Source organism: Haliaeetus albicilla, chromosome 10, assembly GCF_947461875.1.
Source record: "Haliaeetus albicilla chromosome 10, bHalAlb1.1, whole genome shotgun sequence".
Taxonomy (NCBI): Eukaryota; Metazoa; Chordata; class Aves; order Accipitriformes; family Accipitridae; genus Haliaeetus; species Haliaeetus albicilla.
The window spans coordinates 24,490,705-24,507,479 of record NC_091492.1 but is presented as its reverse complement, the minus strand read 5'-3'; the positions used below and the strand labels follow the sequence as shown (position 1 = coordinate 24,507,479).

Sequence of the window (16,775 nt, the reverse complement as noted above, 5' to 3'; positions counted from 1 at the left end):
GGTTCACCGTGTTGCGTCCCTGGTTTGTTTTCTGGCTCCTGAAAACAGTTTCAAAACAAGATTTGAGGCGAGGAGAGCTGCTGCTGCAGAGGACGACATCATCTTGGTTTTATTTAAGCAAGGGCAGGATGCATGGGTCACCAGCAGTTTGCTGAGTGTGTGAAACTCCCGAAGCCCTCGTGCACTGGGATTTTGGGGTGCGGAGAGGCTTCGGGGGCAGCAGCAGGTGGCTAAACCCAAATATCCGAGGTGCAGTCCCCGCCGGGGTAGCGGATCTCGTGTGCCAGGCAGGGCCCATCGGGCTCCTTCCCAAAATCCACCAGGAAGCTCTCATTGACTGTCAGGCCGCCCTGCTCCGTGTCCACATCCAGCTGCAGCATGACGGAGCCGTCCCTGCGGAGGGGCAAGAGCAGGGAGGCTGGGGTGTGGGGGGACCTGCTCCTGCCTCCAAGGAGCTGCCAAAATTCAGTCCCCGAGCTGCAGGGTCTGCGCCTCCCGCCTGATGAGCTCGTACAATCATCCTCGTTTTATCAAAGTTTTCTTACTTGATGAGGTTGGGGTAGAACTGCTTGTCCCAGGCGCTGTAGAGGGACGTGGTGACATACAGCCTCTTCCCGTCCAAGCTGAGCTGGATCATCTGGGGTCCCCCCGGCACCCTCTTCCCCTGGGAGCAGGCAAAGGAGCGGACGTGCTGCCAGAGGGTGCCAGACCAGGACACTCCTCTGCCTCCCCAAGACCAGTGGTGCAGGCTGCCATGTCCATCCCGTGGGATGCAGTGGAGCAGAACTGCAAGGACCCGCTCCCCAGCCTTGCCACCGCTGCCCAGGCTGGGATTTTGGGGAGATGGCTGGGCTCACCTTGATGAAAAATGGGTCTGGCTGGCTCTGCAGCTCTTCGTCCCTGCACACAGTCACGGGTCCTCCTTTGGTGATGCTGCCACCCAGAAAGACCTGCAGGAGACCAAAGGTTTCGGTGGCCAAGACAGTAAGGAGGGGCTGATTCCAGCTGTCCCCAAGAGATGGATGTGACTGACCAGGAGCCTGCTGCTGCCTCACCTGCCCCACCAGCTTGGGCTTGCGGGTATCGGAGATGTCGTACTGGCGGATGTCTCCGTGCAGCCAGTTGCTGAAGTACAGGAACCTGTCGTCCAGTGAGATGAGGATGTCGGTGATGAAGCCTTGGGGAGGGTATGACAGAGCTGCACAAACAGGCAGCAGCACCGGCAGCGCCTGGGGAAGCCAGGGAGCACCTCGGCACCCAGCCTGGGGACACACTGACCTGGCATGTCTGGGAGAAGCCATCCCTCCACCTTCTTGCTGGGGACTTGGATCACCTTCTCGGCTGCCCAGTCTCCTTGCTGCAGGAGGTGCGGGACAGACCATGGCCCCAGGGGGCTCAGCGTGCATGGTGGAGGCAGGATAAGACCTGGTGCTGGGGCGGATGCTGCATGTGTGCATCCACCACCTCTAGGGCTGTAGCTCAGCTACTTTGCCAGCCATCTCTGGCTCTGCAGAGCCATGGGGAAGATGGGCTCTGGGACCTGAGGAAGGGCTTTGGGGGCCAAAAACTTGTCTAATTTTCCAGCTAGATTAGCTGGTTTGATGAAAGGTGTTCTCTCTCCTCACCCAGTTTGTCATTATGCATAACAACAGACACCAAGAAGAATATTGCTTGGGCTGTTGTAAATCCACAACAAAGGTATAAATAAATCTCCTTTAAATTAAATCATTTCAGCCTAAACTGCTGCCAGTCAGAACAAGTCCTCTGGTGAGATTACCCCAAGCCAGCTCATGTTCTGGGTGCATGGAGGTGGCTGCACAGCACGGGAGGTGGTGTGTGCATCAGTAAGGACCGGAGTAGGGCTGGGAGGACAGTGGGGGGTGCGGGAAGCAGGATGCTGCACAAAGTCCTGTGGCTTGGTCAACCAAGGGGCAGCACCCCTTTTCCACTAACCCTTGGGGAGCACATACCTCGGTCTTGTAGAAGCGGTGGATGGCGCTGCTGATGGTGCAGCCGACGTAGCCCTCGGCGGCGTCAGGGTTGTGGAGGAAGCGTATCTCCAGGGGGGCCGCGTCCTCGCCCACGTCGATGGCCTGGACATATGTGTGAGTGGTCCAGTCCCACACGTTGAGGCGGCGTCCGTAGCACCCTGGGAGGGGAGGGCAGAGGCAGGGTCAGAGGGGATGCTGCGAGGCGCAAGGTCTCAAGCAGATGTGCTATGGGTTCGGTGAGTCCTCAGCCCTTTTAGCTCCCCAGGGGCAAGCCCATGGTCTCTGCACCAGCACACACCAGTTGCTTTGGACCTTGGCAAAAGCCATGGGAAGATGCCCGGCATCCAATGGTGACTATCTCGCTAGGATGGGGTTGAGAAGGGCAATGTGACCTTTGGGGAGGAGCTGGGCTGAGCTGGGGCTTCATCTTTCATCCCTATGGCTGAAATCCAACCCCACGTACCGCTCAACAGTGGCATTTATGGACTGCCTTGCATTGAACTTCTGGTGCTTGCATCTTAAGTGTGTTCCCAGTAAATGGGCTGGGCTTGTCTTTTTTAAATCCACGGGATCTCTAGGAACTGGTGTGAAATTCATTTTGCAAGCAAACTGTCTTGGACAGTTTTATCTATGCCCAGTAGATGCCAGCTCTCACTGGCAACAGAAGAGAGTTGAAATTTCGCCTTTTTGCAGTCCTGCTCAGGATCTCCCTCCTGGAGTATTTAAACAACTGTTTTCTCACCTTTCTTCAGATCATTTGGATCAAACCCATATCCCAGGCATTTTGGGATTCCCCATTCAGTGCTGATCAGGACATTATGGCGTGGCTGGTACCAGAAATCATAACCCATCGGGGGGATCTTGTCCCCTTTCTCCCAGTTCCCCTTGATCTCAAAGGTCTCTCCATCCAGCAGAATAAAGCCACCTGATGCAAAACCAGAAATACATTGGTAGTGCGGAAATCATCCAGATTAACAGTTTACATGTTATAAAACAAGCAGCAACAGACAAATCGACCCACTGCAGACAAGGCTGCTGAATGGGCTGAGAGACCTGGGTGAAGCCTCCAGGACACCTCTGGATGTGGGGACTGTTCCTCCTGTCCTGGCACCCTCTCCCTGGAAGACTGGGGGGACTGGGGTACCTTTCCCACTGCCAGCCGGGTCTCCCAGGGTGCTGATCATGATTTCACCGCTGCCCAAGCAGTGGGAGGTGTGGGGGTAGCCCAGGCTGCACTTCCAGAAGACGTCCTCCGAGTTGACAACCTGCCGGGAGTTCACAGGCACTGTCTCATCCTCCGTGCTGGGCTGTCCCAGGTGAGAAGCATGTTCGCTGCTGCGCTGAATGCAGGTTCGCAAGCCTGGTGTTACTCTGTGGCGCAGCTGGGCAGCTCCTGCCTGACCTCAAGATGGGACTTGCCATGCAGCCAGAGGGGCTGAGCGTGTGAGCTGGGGCAGAGCATGCACAGTCCTGCATCCCCAGGCATGCCGGTACATGGGGCGGCTGCTGCATTCACCCTGAGAAGCTGGCTACTGGCCACCAGCCAGGCCCTCACACACCCAAGCTTGGGGCAAACTGCATGCAGATGCCTGGGGCTTCTTTGGAGACACACAGGCAAGACATGGAATGTAAACCTGACAGGCAGTGCTGTGCCTGGCACCTGGTGTGCCCTGGTTCCCTCCTGCATGGAGCTAGGAGGAGAACTCAGTATTTGCACATCAGCAGGAGAACAACCACCCTCCACAGCCTTCCCATACTGTCATCCAGGCATCGGGGTCCTGCAGAGCTCTTACATGTACCCCAAAGCATCTCTGCCAAGCTGTCACCACAGCCAGAAGCCACAATCCCAGTCCTTTAGCCTTCAATGTGTACTGGCACCACCTCCCAGGTACCTTGAAAAGCCTGGGAGCTCGCAGGTCAGTTCCCACATCCACCACGTAGATGCGGGAGGAGATGAAGCTGGGGAGGATCAGGCGGTTCCGCTTCTTGGTGGCATCCCCGAAGCAGCTGCTGCAGGCGTTCCACCCCGAGTGGTGCAGCTCGTCCCCCAGGTTGGGCATCGGCAGGCGGTGGATCACCTGCAAAGTCCCAGCCCTGCTTACACCAGTCTTTCCCCTGCCAAGTGCAGGATCACAGGCAGACCAGAGAACTCAGTGCATCGCAGACCCTGTCACAGGGTCAGGATGCCTCAGGCAAGTCTAACCCTGCAGAAGGGAGCGATGGTGCACAGGGGATCCTAAGGGTGGGGTGTGAAGTGGATTTTACATGCATTTCATACGCACAGGAAGGCTCAGAGTCTTGGGGAGAACTGAACAGGCATCAGCCTTCGGTACTGAGCCAGCAGCTTTGTGGAGCATGAAGGACAAGCACTGAGCTGTTTCCCAGGCCAGTTTAATACCGAGATAAAGTGTTTGGTACCTGACAATAGTCCGAAGATTTGGGGTTGACATCCACAGTGGCCAGAAAGTCGGGTTTCTTCCTCCCAGTGTTCCTGTAGATGCAGGGCACATACACAATCTCCTCCCGGGGACCTTTCAAGACAGAAATTTGCATGAACATCAGCAGAAACCACCTTTGACAGAATAAAAACCTTGCAGGAGTCTCTGGTCAGCCTAGATCTCCCTCCCAGGGAGCTGGTGTGTTCCCCCATAGGTATGCAGCAGTGGATCTCCGTCTCTCTGCAGTACCAGGGGCGCTAGGCTGGTGTCTGTTTGTAGGGGGCTGCCCTGCGAGGGTTTGGGCTTATTCAGATCCCTTGCCCTGGGAAGGGATCTCGGGACCTCAGAGTCCCTAAGAAAGTCCACGGCTTTGGGGACTGCAAGGACATGCCAGCCCTTCCCCAATCCTATCAGTCACACAAGTCAAACCACATTGTGTCACAACACACACAATGTGGTTTGTGATTGCCATCACATCTACACAGGAGAAGCCTTAAAACCACGAGAAGTGCTTGCCAGACTGAAGTCAAAGGCAGAAAGCCCCCCCCAACCTCCTGTGCAGTCCCATAGTCCCACTAAGCAGCGAAAATCTACCATGGCACAGTGGTGCAAGGGCTCTCTGCCTGCAGGGCATCCCGCTGGGAAAAGAAGGGCTCTGCCCCAGGGATGTCCTTGCTGCAACAGGTCTGCCATGCTCCCTGCTCCATGCACTGCTCGCCATAGCAAGTGTGATCACCTTTTCTGGGAAATGGCTTTGCTCCAGGACCTAAGCACCACCCAGCCCTCAAGCAAGGGCATTCAGACCCCACAGAGTCTGCTTATTACTGCGGAGGTGGTACTTGCTCTCAGTTGTGTCAGGATAAAGTACTGCCAAAGTGAGGGCTAGTGGGGAAGAACTGGTTTAGGAAATGCTGAGGAAGAGAGAGCAGTGGGAAAGAGAGAGAGAGGTGATTTGGGACCTTTGGATTTGATCCAAAACAGGTAATAGCTGGCTTTGCAACATGGTGCCTTTATAAACCTTTATACAGTGGTGCCTGTGTCAGTCTTGGGTTTGAGAGCAGCTGCCAAACGCCAAGGGATCCTGTCCCTGCAGCTGCAGTGGCACCACAAGTCAGGGTATGGGACACAGCCACAGAGCTCATACACCTCCCAAGGTATCCAAAGGACACCGAGGAGCTTCTCACCACCTGCTCGGGAGCCCAGCTGGCCAGATGTCTGCATGGAAGAGCTTTTTGGGTGCCAAAGTTACTCAGCACCACTGAAGCCACCAGGTAATTCCCAAGGAAACTTGCCAGAGTAGCAGAGTCAATAGGTTTTGTGTTATTTGCTAATAATTTAAATCACTGTCCAGCCCTGCCAACACACGGGGATGTTTTAAAGACTCATCTCTTCATTGTTGTTTTCTTGGTTCAGGGACAGGAATGACAGATCATGAGCAAGCTCCAGAGCTCTCTAAGGTTTCAGGGTTGTGTTTGCTAAACCCTAGAGAAGAGGATTAAGGGAGGGATAGCTGGAGATGATGCATTCATCAGTCTCTTCACATCAGAACACCAGTGTTTCGGCAATGCAGCAAGAAGGATTCTCAGGCAAAGTGTCCAGACATGTAAGGAAGCAGCCCATGAGGCTGTTTTTTATACAATGAGGTTTTGTCATGTGATCCCAGCCATCAGGGGCAGAGAGTAATGAAAAATCAGCATGGTCCCCTCTCCCTCCCCAGGTTTAGCTCTAGTAGTGGTGTCGTGGGGCTATAGCAATACAATTGCCTCTGAGACACTTAAAAATCCCATTTGGTTTTGCACAAGGAAGCCACAGGTGACTTTGCTGAAAGCTATGACCCATCCCAAGCCATCATGAAACCTAAAAAGGTTTGTTCTGACACCAAGCTGTCATTATGCAATTGATGTTTGGCCTCAGGACAGGCCAGAAGCGAAACCATCGCTTCCCTAATGCTTGCTGGGAGCCTCCTCCGAGAATGGAGTTAATTAATAACGCCCTTTTGAAAGCATTGTTTTAATCTTCACCTAAATCACAGACAGCGCAGGGCTCTTCCCTGCCTGCCCTGGATTTCAGACTTGCCTTTCATTGCATCCAGAGGCGAGGCGAAGCCAGGACCACATGCTCCACACTTTTCTGCATTGAGAAGAACAGAAACAAACAGAAATTAGATGACAGTGACTTTTTTTAATCCCCTTTTTACGAAGGAACCGCTCACTGGAGTGGCTGTGCATGCTCCCACTCTATGGCAATGTCTGAGGTGAACCAGGATGCCCACATGCATCCAAATGAACCCAGAAAGGTTTGGGGCTCTGGGCAGCCAAACAGGCCAGTGATATATTTCTAGTACAGAAAGGTACAAGGCTCACAGCTGTGTCTCTCTGCTTTGCCTCCCAGCATGTCCCTGTGGCGGAGAGGAAGGGTTGCTCAACATGTGTAGGGGCAATGCCAGGCTTGCATGGCCTCAAGGAGATGCTGAAAGCTCTGTGGTTCTTCTGCAAGGAGGAGGAGGATGGGAGGCAGCAGCGAAGAAAGGCAGTATGGCCGGGCTGCTGCACCAGGGGCAGAGGGAGGGGAGAGGATTCTCCTGGGAGCTGAGTGGGGAGAAAGCATCCCCTTGCTGCGGGGTGAGGAGGGGGATAAGCCGAGCCCCGGGCTCTGCTCTGTGGCTCCTCCTGACCCTCTTTGGGATGGCTTCACTTTGCTGTGCCTTGGTTTGGGGACGTTAATGCAAAGCTTTTGCACAGAAAGCCTGTTTCCACCCAAGACATTCAGTGCTCGAGGCGTCAGCCTCCTCACCAGCCCCTAGCATCATCCTGGGAGTGCTCATCACGCTGCTGTGGGTCTCCAGGGCACTTTGAAACCTGCCAGCCTCGTTCTCCAAAAGACTTTAAAACTGCTGAGAAAATCGTCCTTAATGCAGTTGAACAAAAGCTTGTTAGGAAACAACCACCACCACCAAAAGGACCCCTTCTCCCCATTTATGACAGCAAGCCTGAGGAGAGGGAGGAAAACCCCCACCTAAATTGTATGACTTGGCTTTGCTGCATCAGCTTCTTATTTGTTTTTATTCTTATTTATCACTCATGTCCCTGGTCCTCCAGGGAAACGCTCCTACCTGAAGCACTGAGAAACCACCCCTCCAGCTTGCTTCTCCCTACTCCTTATATTACTCCTGGAAAAAATAGCCCCATCAAAGCCAGACTTTGCACTGCGGACTCCCTGCCATGGTATACCTGACTATAGCAAGCACAGTCTGTACAAGTTGCAGTTGAATAAATGAGAGAATAGTTAGAAGGCTTTTAATCATCAGTCTACCTAAACATTTCCTGACACTTTTAGTAGCTTGAGAAAAGAAACCCTTTCCTGGCCAGAGAAAACACCACATTCATCCCCACGTTTCTTTTTACTTTATGCTTTCTGGGTGTCAGAGTAACAAACCCACAAGACCCAGCTCCAAATGAGTTTAGGAGGACTCTGGAGCAAAGCCCACAGCCGGAAGGCACCAAGCCACCAACAGACCCAAGCCTTCTCCTCTTGAGAGCAAGCTGCAGTCAACGGAGAGATGTCTTACCTGTGCTGGAGGCTGGGTTGGATGTCACCTTCTGATGAGCAGCAGAAGGAGACGATCCCGCCTGCATTCTGCCTGCTAGGAGCAAGTCAAGAGAGAAGATGCAGCTCTGCGGGGGTTCAAATATATAGGGAGCAGGACAGGGAGAAGGAGGGTTTGGAAAAAGGATGCCAAGGGGAGGATCCACACACCTTGGGGTGTGGGAGGTACCAGGGCAGCCTTTAGCGTCTTACAGCAGTGGAAACGTGCAGGGAAGCTGTTTCAGTGCTACCAGAACCTCCTCCCCTCCCACAGGGGTAGGGGACAGGGCTGTTTCTGTACTGCATAGTGCACACATTCTTGTAGACTGGAAAAACAAGGGCTTTTAGGGAAAAGCAGGGAAAGCAGGCTGCTCCTCTGCTCCGATTTCCTGCTAGAAGCAGTGTCTTGAATTTCCCTATGGGGTTGAGAGGGTGCCCCTGATGAAGAACGGGCAAGCACTGCATTCCCAACCACAGAAATAATTTTATGAGGTTGCAGATGTTAATCACAACTGAAAATGAAAAGTGAGGACTGGGTTTCTTTTAATTGCAGGATGAGTGTTTACTGTGGGATGTTAATTTGCTGGTTGGGAGGAGGGCAGAAGCAATGTAACAGTTTTCCCCATGACACATCTGGCTTAGTCACAGTGCCTGCTACTGCTTCTGGCTGCAAAGTTGGGTGTCAGCCGGCTTGGCTTATAAGGGCTGTGCAGTGGATGCTCAGCCTTCACAGGCACATCTTTGCTGGCAGGTTGCTGCCTTGTGCTCTCCAGTGTTCACCCCAAATGTAGACTCTGAAACCAGCAAGCTCAAACAGTCAATCACTCTGCCATCAGAGGCTCTCAGCCCATTGCACCTGAAGATTGCCAGCAAAAAGACGGATGGCCTTGGCTGAGTCTCTCCCAAACTCACCTGCTTGGGCTCGTCTGTTTGTATTTGATGCTCAACACGGTCCATGGAGCACACTGCAGATCCACAATGCGGTGGTCAGCACGTCCCCCTGTGTCCCACCTTGCCTCTGACCAAGGAAAGCTTCTCCAAGAAGCCTCAGGGCTTAAATCCAAAGGACAAGGCATGTCTAAGCAGCACCCCAGCTTCATCTGGACCTCACATGCACCTTCCAGTCATCCTACACGGAAGTGCCTCTGCTGCAGTTCAGCAAGATTGCCGTAATGGGGTTAATTCCCTTAGGGAAGACAGGTGGTGCCAGCAGTGCCTGTCCTCATGGACAGCTGTTGGAAGCTGGGAAGGACTTGGCGGGTGCTGGCACCAGGGAGAAGCCTATCTTCCAAATAACCACGAGAGGGAACAGACGAAGCATCCAACTTCAGCCACCCCAATTCACCATCTCCCCAGGTAAGGCACATTCAGCCACTGCAGATGCACCGCGTTCCACATTCCTCGGGGTAACTCATGCACAAGCGTGAGGAAAGGCCTACACTGAAATCAGGACCCAAGGAGCTGGGAACAGGCCTTGGAGGGGACGAAGGCATTCGCTCATACCAGCAGAAACATGTCCGCATCCATCCAGCTCGGGCATAGCATGGCCTGATGGTGGAACAAGTTGCTGGGTCACCTCTGTACCATTGCCTGTTGGTCTTCACAGTCCAGCTGCAGCTCACAGCCCAGGCTGAGTCCTCGCCTTGCTGTGCAACCACCTGCAAGTCAGAGAGGGCGGTCAGTCGATAGTGTGAGGGACAGCAGACTCTCTGATCAACCCCATAAAGATGGCCATTCGGTAAGGGAGTTCTTCCCTGCGTTAAGGTGGATGGTGCCTGGCCCCACCCCAAGGAGGGGTTTCCAGGGTGGATTCGGCACAGCTACCTCCAGCCACCTGGACCACACGCCGGCATAGGGATGTCTGCTGGCCAGACTCTCCCTCCAGCCAAGGGAGAGGAGGAGGCACCTCTACTGAGATAGAGGCTTTGCAGGGTCTGAAGGCAGGTGAGATAAGGCTCATTCCAAAGCCACCTCAACAGCAGGGACATCCCCCGAGAAGGCCTTCAAACAAGGCAGCTCTGGAGGATCAGAACGGGGTGTCACCCTCAAGCAGCGCCCCAGGGATGCCTCTCACCTCCTGAAACTCAAGACCTCGTCTAATGTTGTCCTCTCTAGCCCGTGAGAAGAGGACCCCCAAGGGGACAATTTCTCCCAGACCTCTTGGACACCTCATTGAAGCTATGGAACTGTTCTCCAGAAGGGAGTGTTTTTCTCCTGGGACCATTAAGGCGGCACAAGAGAGCTGTAGCAATATTTTTGTCCATGGGAAGTGTGAAGAAAGAAAGCGAAGATCTTTTCTTCCAAGGTAAATATGGAAAAAGCTAAAATTTGTAAGGATTCACATTAGATCCACATTTTTGCAACCTTTGGGTTTCAGGAAGACTAACAGGCACTCCTGACCAGACAGTGTTTCTGTCATAGGGATTTCTAAAACCCTGACCTAATCATTAACCACTGCTGAAAACAATATAGAAAGGCTTCAGTGAAATAAGACACGTGAAGATCCAGCTGATGCAAAGAACAATTTTATTCTTGTTTAAAGCAGAACACAAGAGCAAACCAGTGTCATGAAACAGGCACCTCTTTTTGAAATAAAGCACTTCATACTCCTTCAGCTATAATGCATACCGACCCAAGCACGTGAGAAGCGAGCCAAGAGGGCTCTTGTGCCAGGGAAGACTATCCAGGAATGTCCTGGCTGAAGAACAGTAACTCAGACAAACTGGGCACTTCGCTTTCTTTTGCCTTAGTTTTCAAGGGTGATCAAGCCCTGAAGCATAACTGAGAGTCCAACACCTTGCTACCGGCCCCGGTACTAGGCAGCGATTGCTAACAGGCTGGGGACATCAAGGCAGGTGTCCAACAGGCCTGTAGCAATGAGGCAAGGCACGGTGGGTATGCAGATGTCTGCCGAAAGGCACTGTGCGCACTGCACGTGTCTGTATCTGAGCAATCGCCCTGGGCTCTGCTCTGTGAATCACGCCCAGGGATTGCTTTGCACTGAAAACATGCCTGTGTCGTTGTTCACTGGCCTGAACCAAACCCTCGCACCAAGGCAGAGCTTCCATAGCTTATGTTAGCAGAATTCTAGACTCCAGCAATGAATGAGGACCCCCAGACCCAATTACCCTACGCTCTTAATGGCTGCACTACAGAAGAGAGAGAAGAAGGGAGTCTTCCACATGGCGCCTAGGCCAAGATATCGGTGGTGGAATCCCCACAAGGGAAGTGGATGTCATGGGCAAGGCAAGGCCCATTGGGTTCCTTTCCAAAATCCACCAGGAAGTTCTTGTTCACGGTCAGGCCTCCTTTCTCAGTGTCCACATCAATCTGCAGCATGACAGAGCCTTCCCTGCGAGGGGACGAGAGCACAGCTATTACAGACAAGCAAACCATGGTCCTGTTCAAGAGATCCTGCCCTTCACCCTCCTGTTCCGTATCTGCTAGGCATGATGTGACAGGCAGGCCGGAGCTTGCCTTGGTGTTGGAGATCATCGTCTGCTTTGCTAAATCAAAAGATCTCTGGTGGATACACTGGGAGATGCTGTAGCAGAGACGTGGCCTGGCTCCCAGAGATCCATAGATGGATTCACTCCACCTTTCAGACTGAAACACTTAGGCTCTCCCAAGCCAATCCCTGGCACTGCAGCTCCACACAGGCAGCAGCTGCACCTTGCCCAGCCAGAGATGTTTGTGAGTCAACTCACAATGTGAAATTCAACACGAGGAAGCTGCAGGGACGGTGTTAGGAAGAGCTGTCCCCTTGCAATCACAAACGCGTCCTTGTAGCCGCCCTGATGAGGCACCTTTCCTGTTTCTAACAGAGAGGCCATGCAAAAGAGGCCCCTTGTCTCCCACGTTTCTTACTTGACCAAGTTCGGGTAGAACTGCTTGTCCCATGTGCTGTATAAGGAGTTGGTGACGTACAGCCTCTTGCCATCCACGCTGAGCTGCATTTTACTAGGGCCGCCATACACTCTCTTGCACTGAAGGCACAACAGACAGCAGTGATGTTACTGTCTTCTTTCTTTGAGCAGTCAAGCACAAGCAGGAGCAGGAGAGCAGAGCAGAGCAGAGTGGCTGCCTCCCCTCCCAACACAGACAAGCTACCAGATGCTGCAGACACAGGGCATCTCCGTAGTGGAGACCTACCCCAGAAACCCTGGGCAAGAGAATTAGCAGAGCAGAGCCAAAGTCCAAAGGACACCAGAGGGCAAACAGGCCACGGAACTCACCTTGATCACCAAGGGCTCCGGCTGGCACTTCAGCTCTTCGTCTCTACACACAGCCACGGGTCCACCTCTGAGGATACTGCCTCCCACAAACACCTGTAAGCGAGGCAGTGGGAGACATGATGCCTTGTCATCTAACCACCACCACATCCTGCCGAGGAACCCAACAGCACAAGCCTTTCTGCTCCTGCCTTACCTGTCCCACCAGCCTGGGCTTGCAGGTTTTGGAGAGCTCATACTGGCGGATGTCTCCATGCAGCCAGTTGCTGAGATAGAGGTACTTGTCATCCATTGAGATGATGAGGTCCACTGTGAATGCTAGGGCACAGAAACAAAAAGCTCCAGAGAAGACAGCAGCAACAGAAAACATGCCTTGCATCGAACCCCAGCTCGCATCTCTCCCTGCCATTCTGTACATCTCACAGGCTCAAGTGCACAGGCTCCAGCTGGGGCAGCAGTGTCTTCTTGGGGGGGTGCGCAGCCCCTCAGCCCCTCCAACGAGCCTTCTGTCGTGTTTACGCAGCAAGGCTTTGGCAGTCAGTGAGTGGGCTTTGCCAGGCTGTGCAAAACAACGCTCCGGAGGAAAAAGGAAACACCACCTCAGGGCACACAAACCTGGCATCTTGGGCATAATCCATCCCGTCACGTCCTTGGCCGGTATCCGAATCACCTCCTCCACTGCCCAGTTGTCTCTCTGCACAAGAAACACAGGCACCGCACCATGAGCGTTCCTGGCTGGTCAGGCAAGAGCACTCCCCTGCACTCGCACACTTGCACAGCTAGGCAAAGTTGCCTGAGGAAGGCTGCCACTGCACCCAGCTACTACGAGCAGACACAATTAGGACAGCATCGTCGGATACCAACAGCAAGGCTGGTCTTCGTCGCTCAAATTAATCCCCCAGATGTTCATCCCAGCTGGTCACGATGGGCTCCCTTTACACTCAGTGGAAGAACAGACTCCTCTCGTTCTAGCACACACATCCGAAGCAGGGTCTGGATACTGCCCCCTCCACACGCCTCCTTCTTTCTCTCTGCTACCCCAAATTTCTTCTGTGTGTTTCTCAATCCCTCTGTAGCTCACCACGGCCGGGTCTCCCCTGGCTGCTGGCACAATACTTGCCTCGCACTTGTAGAAGCGGTAGACGATGCCACTCAGGGCACAGCTGACATATCCCTCGGCAGCATCGGGGTTGTGGAGGAATTTAACGCTCAGGGGCAGAGAGTCCTCCCCCAGGTCAAAGCACTGGGTGAGGCTGCGGCAGGACAAGTTCCACACGTTCAGGCGGCGCCCAAAGACCCCTGAGGAAAAGGAAAACCATGTCAGAAGAGGGAGGGCTACCCTAATCCCTCCCCAAAATGCTCACAGGCAGGGACAGCCATGGCAGCGACGAGCCAGAATCAGCAGAGAACCTGCGGTGATTTAGGGAGCAGTGGGAGAAGACAGGAACCAGCCTGTCTTAAGGACAGATGCTCCATGTCCTGTAGCCGTGTCTGTAAAATGGGCCATTGGGGAAGAAATCTGCCTGTACCCTCTCACCAGCTCCGGCCCTTTCTTTGACGGCATCGACACCCTCCCACCACCTTGGTGAGTTCTGGCTCAGCACTTGCACCCATATTCCCTCACCTTTCTTGAAGTCATCGGGACTGAATCCATATCCCGTACATTTTGGGGCTGTTCCAGCAGAGCTGACCAGAACATTGTGGCGTGGCTTGTAACAGAAGTCATATCCACTCGGTGGGCTGTCACACTCATTTTCCCAGTTCCCCTTCAGCTCAAAGGTCTCTCCATCCAGCACAATAAATCCACCTGCGATACAAAAAGGGGATGCACGAAATATCACATACTCCACTTCCAAACCAATCCGTTTGTTCATGAGGTTATTAAAGGGCAAAGTACCTTTCGCATTGCCAGATGGATCTCCTATGTTGGCAATCAGAATATCGCCATTAGGCAGGCTGCGAGGTATATTGAGGTATCCCTTGTTGCACTTCCAGAAGACATCCACTGGCTCAATCACCTGAAAAAAGTTGACACACACACACTTCAGCCTCTGACTGCTCAGCTCATTTCACACTCCCTGGCAGAGCCTTTGGCCATCAGAGACTTCTGAAAATCTCTGACACCTGCTGGAGCTTTCTTTCCCAGAACTCACGCTTGCTAGGACCTGCTCCTCCTTCAAGAGGAGCACAGAAGCCTCTGAGCTCCCCTCTACACAGACAACAAGAGTGCAGCAACACCTAACTCATAACAGCTTGTCTGTCCACCTCACTATTTGGGAGTGGGGCAGGTGTGGTGTGTTGCGTGACTTCCCGTTATTAGACTCTCTCTGAATGCAACAGGCACACAGAAGGGAAGGCAATGATGATCAGAGCCTTCCTTGGTCTGAAAAGGAGAGAGCCGAGAGGCAAAAGTGACCCAGCTCTCTAAAATCAGGGTGGAAGAGAAGACAAAGAGAGAACCCTTCTTCCCTCTACATTATTCAAGAAGCACCAGTTCCCAACTCCTTCCCAGAAGCTTGTCTTTGAATCACCTCAGGCATACCTTACACAGCTTGGGAGCCCGGCACTGTGAACCCACATCCACCACGTAAATGCGGGAAGAAATCAAACAGGGAAGAATCAGCTTGTTCCTTTTCGTTGTGGTATTGTCAAAGCAGGGGCAGGCAGCGCTCCACCCCGAGGAATGCAGCTCGTCTTTGAGGTTGGGCATGGGCAGGCGGTGAATCACCTAGGCACTCAAGGTAGAGTTAGGGTTCACACAGGGAGGCACGGAGAAATGGGGACCCTAATGCAACCAGCAACATAGAGATGATAACACCACTGCCCACACCAAAGGAGATCTCCGGAAATGTTAAATGTGACTGATCAGTTCAAAGATGCACAGTAGATAATGTGTCTTTGCAGCCTTTGGAGACAGGTAAACTCCAATTTCCCATTTAGGATGACAGCAGACAGGTTGGTACAGTGCATAACAGAACATTGCAGCACAGTAGAAAATTGCTGAACTCTGCAAAAGTGCTGGATACCCTAAACCACCTGGGTCACTGGAGACCATTTTCCATGCTGAGCAGCCACTGACAGGGTGATTCAGAGCATTTGCTCAAAAACTCACTAGCAGCACCAAGATTCTCTGGAAGTGAGTTGGGAAGTGAGTCAGAGCCAACTTGTCCCCGGGACACAGAGACAGAGGTGATTCAACTAGAGTGAGGCATACAGAAGACAGTGGAAAGAGACCAGGAAGGTGAGATTCCTAGCAGACAACATCCCTATCTCATGCATAATACCGGTGGAAAAGCAAGAAGTAGACCTGTCATGACAAAACTCACAAGGGGTCTCCCAGATGGGTCTCGGCAGGATATGAACAGGCAGCAGGGGAAAAAAGTCAGTTCAGGGTGGATGAGACAGAAAGATGCAGGAAGACAAGAAGGTGTAAGGCATAAACAGACAGCTGGCATGACAGAGTGGCTATCAAGCAATCTGATTTTCCCCAGCAAAAAAGAGTAGATGTCCTGAATCTGGAGGCACTATAAAGCACAGAGCCAGCAGCTAGTCACCAGCCCAGTAAAAACACAGTCAAGACACAGGTACCTGGCAATAACATGGAGATCTGGGGTTGAGATCAATGGTGGCCAGGAAGTCAGGTTGGTCGATGCATGTTTCCCTGTAGGTACAGGTCACGTAGGCAACCTCCTCTCTGGGAGCTGGGTATATAGAAAGCTTCCTTTAGAACACACCATGAACCAGCCAGAAAGGAAAAGAAAAGCTTCAACAGACTCTCAGATAGGACTGAACTTATTTTTCTGGATGCTACAACCTTCTTCCCTGGTCACTGTCAACTGTCCAACCCTGCTTCCATTACTGACCCAGAGGTAAGAGAGCAAAAGTGGATCTCCATATAGTTACAGCCTTCTCCCTTTGGAGAGGCTATAACACACATGGTTAATGGTGGTCTCCACTACCCACTCCAAAACACGCTCAAGAGGACTTGCCTTTCACAACATCCGGGCAGGTGGGGTACTCGTAGCACTGAACTCTGCATCTGTCTGATTCGAGAAGAAGAGAAGAATAAAATGAGAAACGTCCACGTCCTAAAAGGTGCCTATTCAGAAGACTCTGTCCTACCCGATGGACCTTCTCCCACCCCCGCTGTCAATGGGGACCTCTGTGACCAGCATCTAGTCTTGTTATGGCACCGACAAATCACAGATACAGGAGAGGAATCCTCTCTCAGGTGCCACCTGGCACATCATGGATTAAACCACTGCTCAGTTCCCTTCTGCATCCTCTGAGCACCTCACTGATCGCTTCCCCATCAGCAGTGAAGGAGAGAGAGCTTACACAGAGAACCACGTCAGTATTGAAGGTCTAGCCTGGAAAATAAGCCTGGTTTCTTGTCTCCCTGATGATTCTGCAGCAGAAGGGGAGGCTCCCCTCAGCACGGATGCTACAGCCACATGCAAGTAGCTTTTCAAGGCAAAAGAAGCCCCTGGAAGCAGAATGGTAGCGAGACAATAGAAACCTCTGGCACC

General features: G+C 52.8%; 2 protein-coding genes across 2 annotated transcripts; both read right to left on the bottom strand.

Moving 5' to 3' along the window:
• Nucleotides 1–88: 88 nt before the first annotated feature.
• LOC104315330 (methanethiol oxidase-like) lies at nt 89–8,222 on the bottom strand. Its single transcript, XM_069794143.1, has 12 exons — nt 7,998–8,222; nt 6,506–6,559; nt 4,410–4,522; nt 3,884–4,069; nt 3,136–3,256; nt 2,734–2,916; nt 1,971–2,149; nt 1,279–1,357; nt 1,056–1,177; nt 858–950; nt 546–664; nt 89–393 (listed from the first exon to the last, which is right to left on the bottom strand). Exons 1-12 carry the CDS (start codon nt 8,062–8,064, stop codon nt 231–233), a joined length of 1,479 nt encoding a protein of 492 aa, XP_069650244.1. The 5' UTR covers nt 8,065–8,222; the 3' UTR covers nt 89–230.
• Nucleotides 8,223–10,523: 2,301 nt separating this feature from the next.
• On the bottom strand, nt 10,524–16,388 carry LOC104324885 (methanethiol oxidase-like). Its single transcript, XM_069794142.1, has 11 exons — nt 16,236–16,388; nt 15,835–15,947; nt 14,789–14,974; nt 14,144–14,264; nt 13,871–14,053; nt 13,363–13,545; nt 12,862–12,936; nt 12,443–12,564; nt 12,250–12,342; nt 11,882–12,000; nt 10,524–11,366 (listed from the first exon to the last, which is right to left on the bottom strand). The coding sequence occupies exons 3-11, from the start codon at nt 14,954–14,956 to the stop codon at nt 11,204–11,206; spliced, it is 1,227 nt and encodes a 408-aa protein (XP_069650243.1). The 5' UTR covers nt 14,957–14,974; nt 15,835–15,947; nt 16,236–16,388; the 3' UTR covers nt 10,524–11,203.
• Between the last annotated feature and the right edge of the window lie 387 nt (nt 16,389–16,775).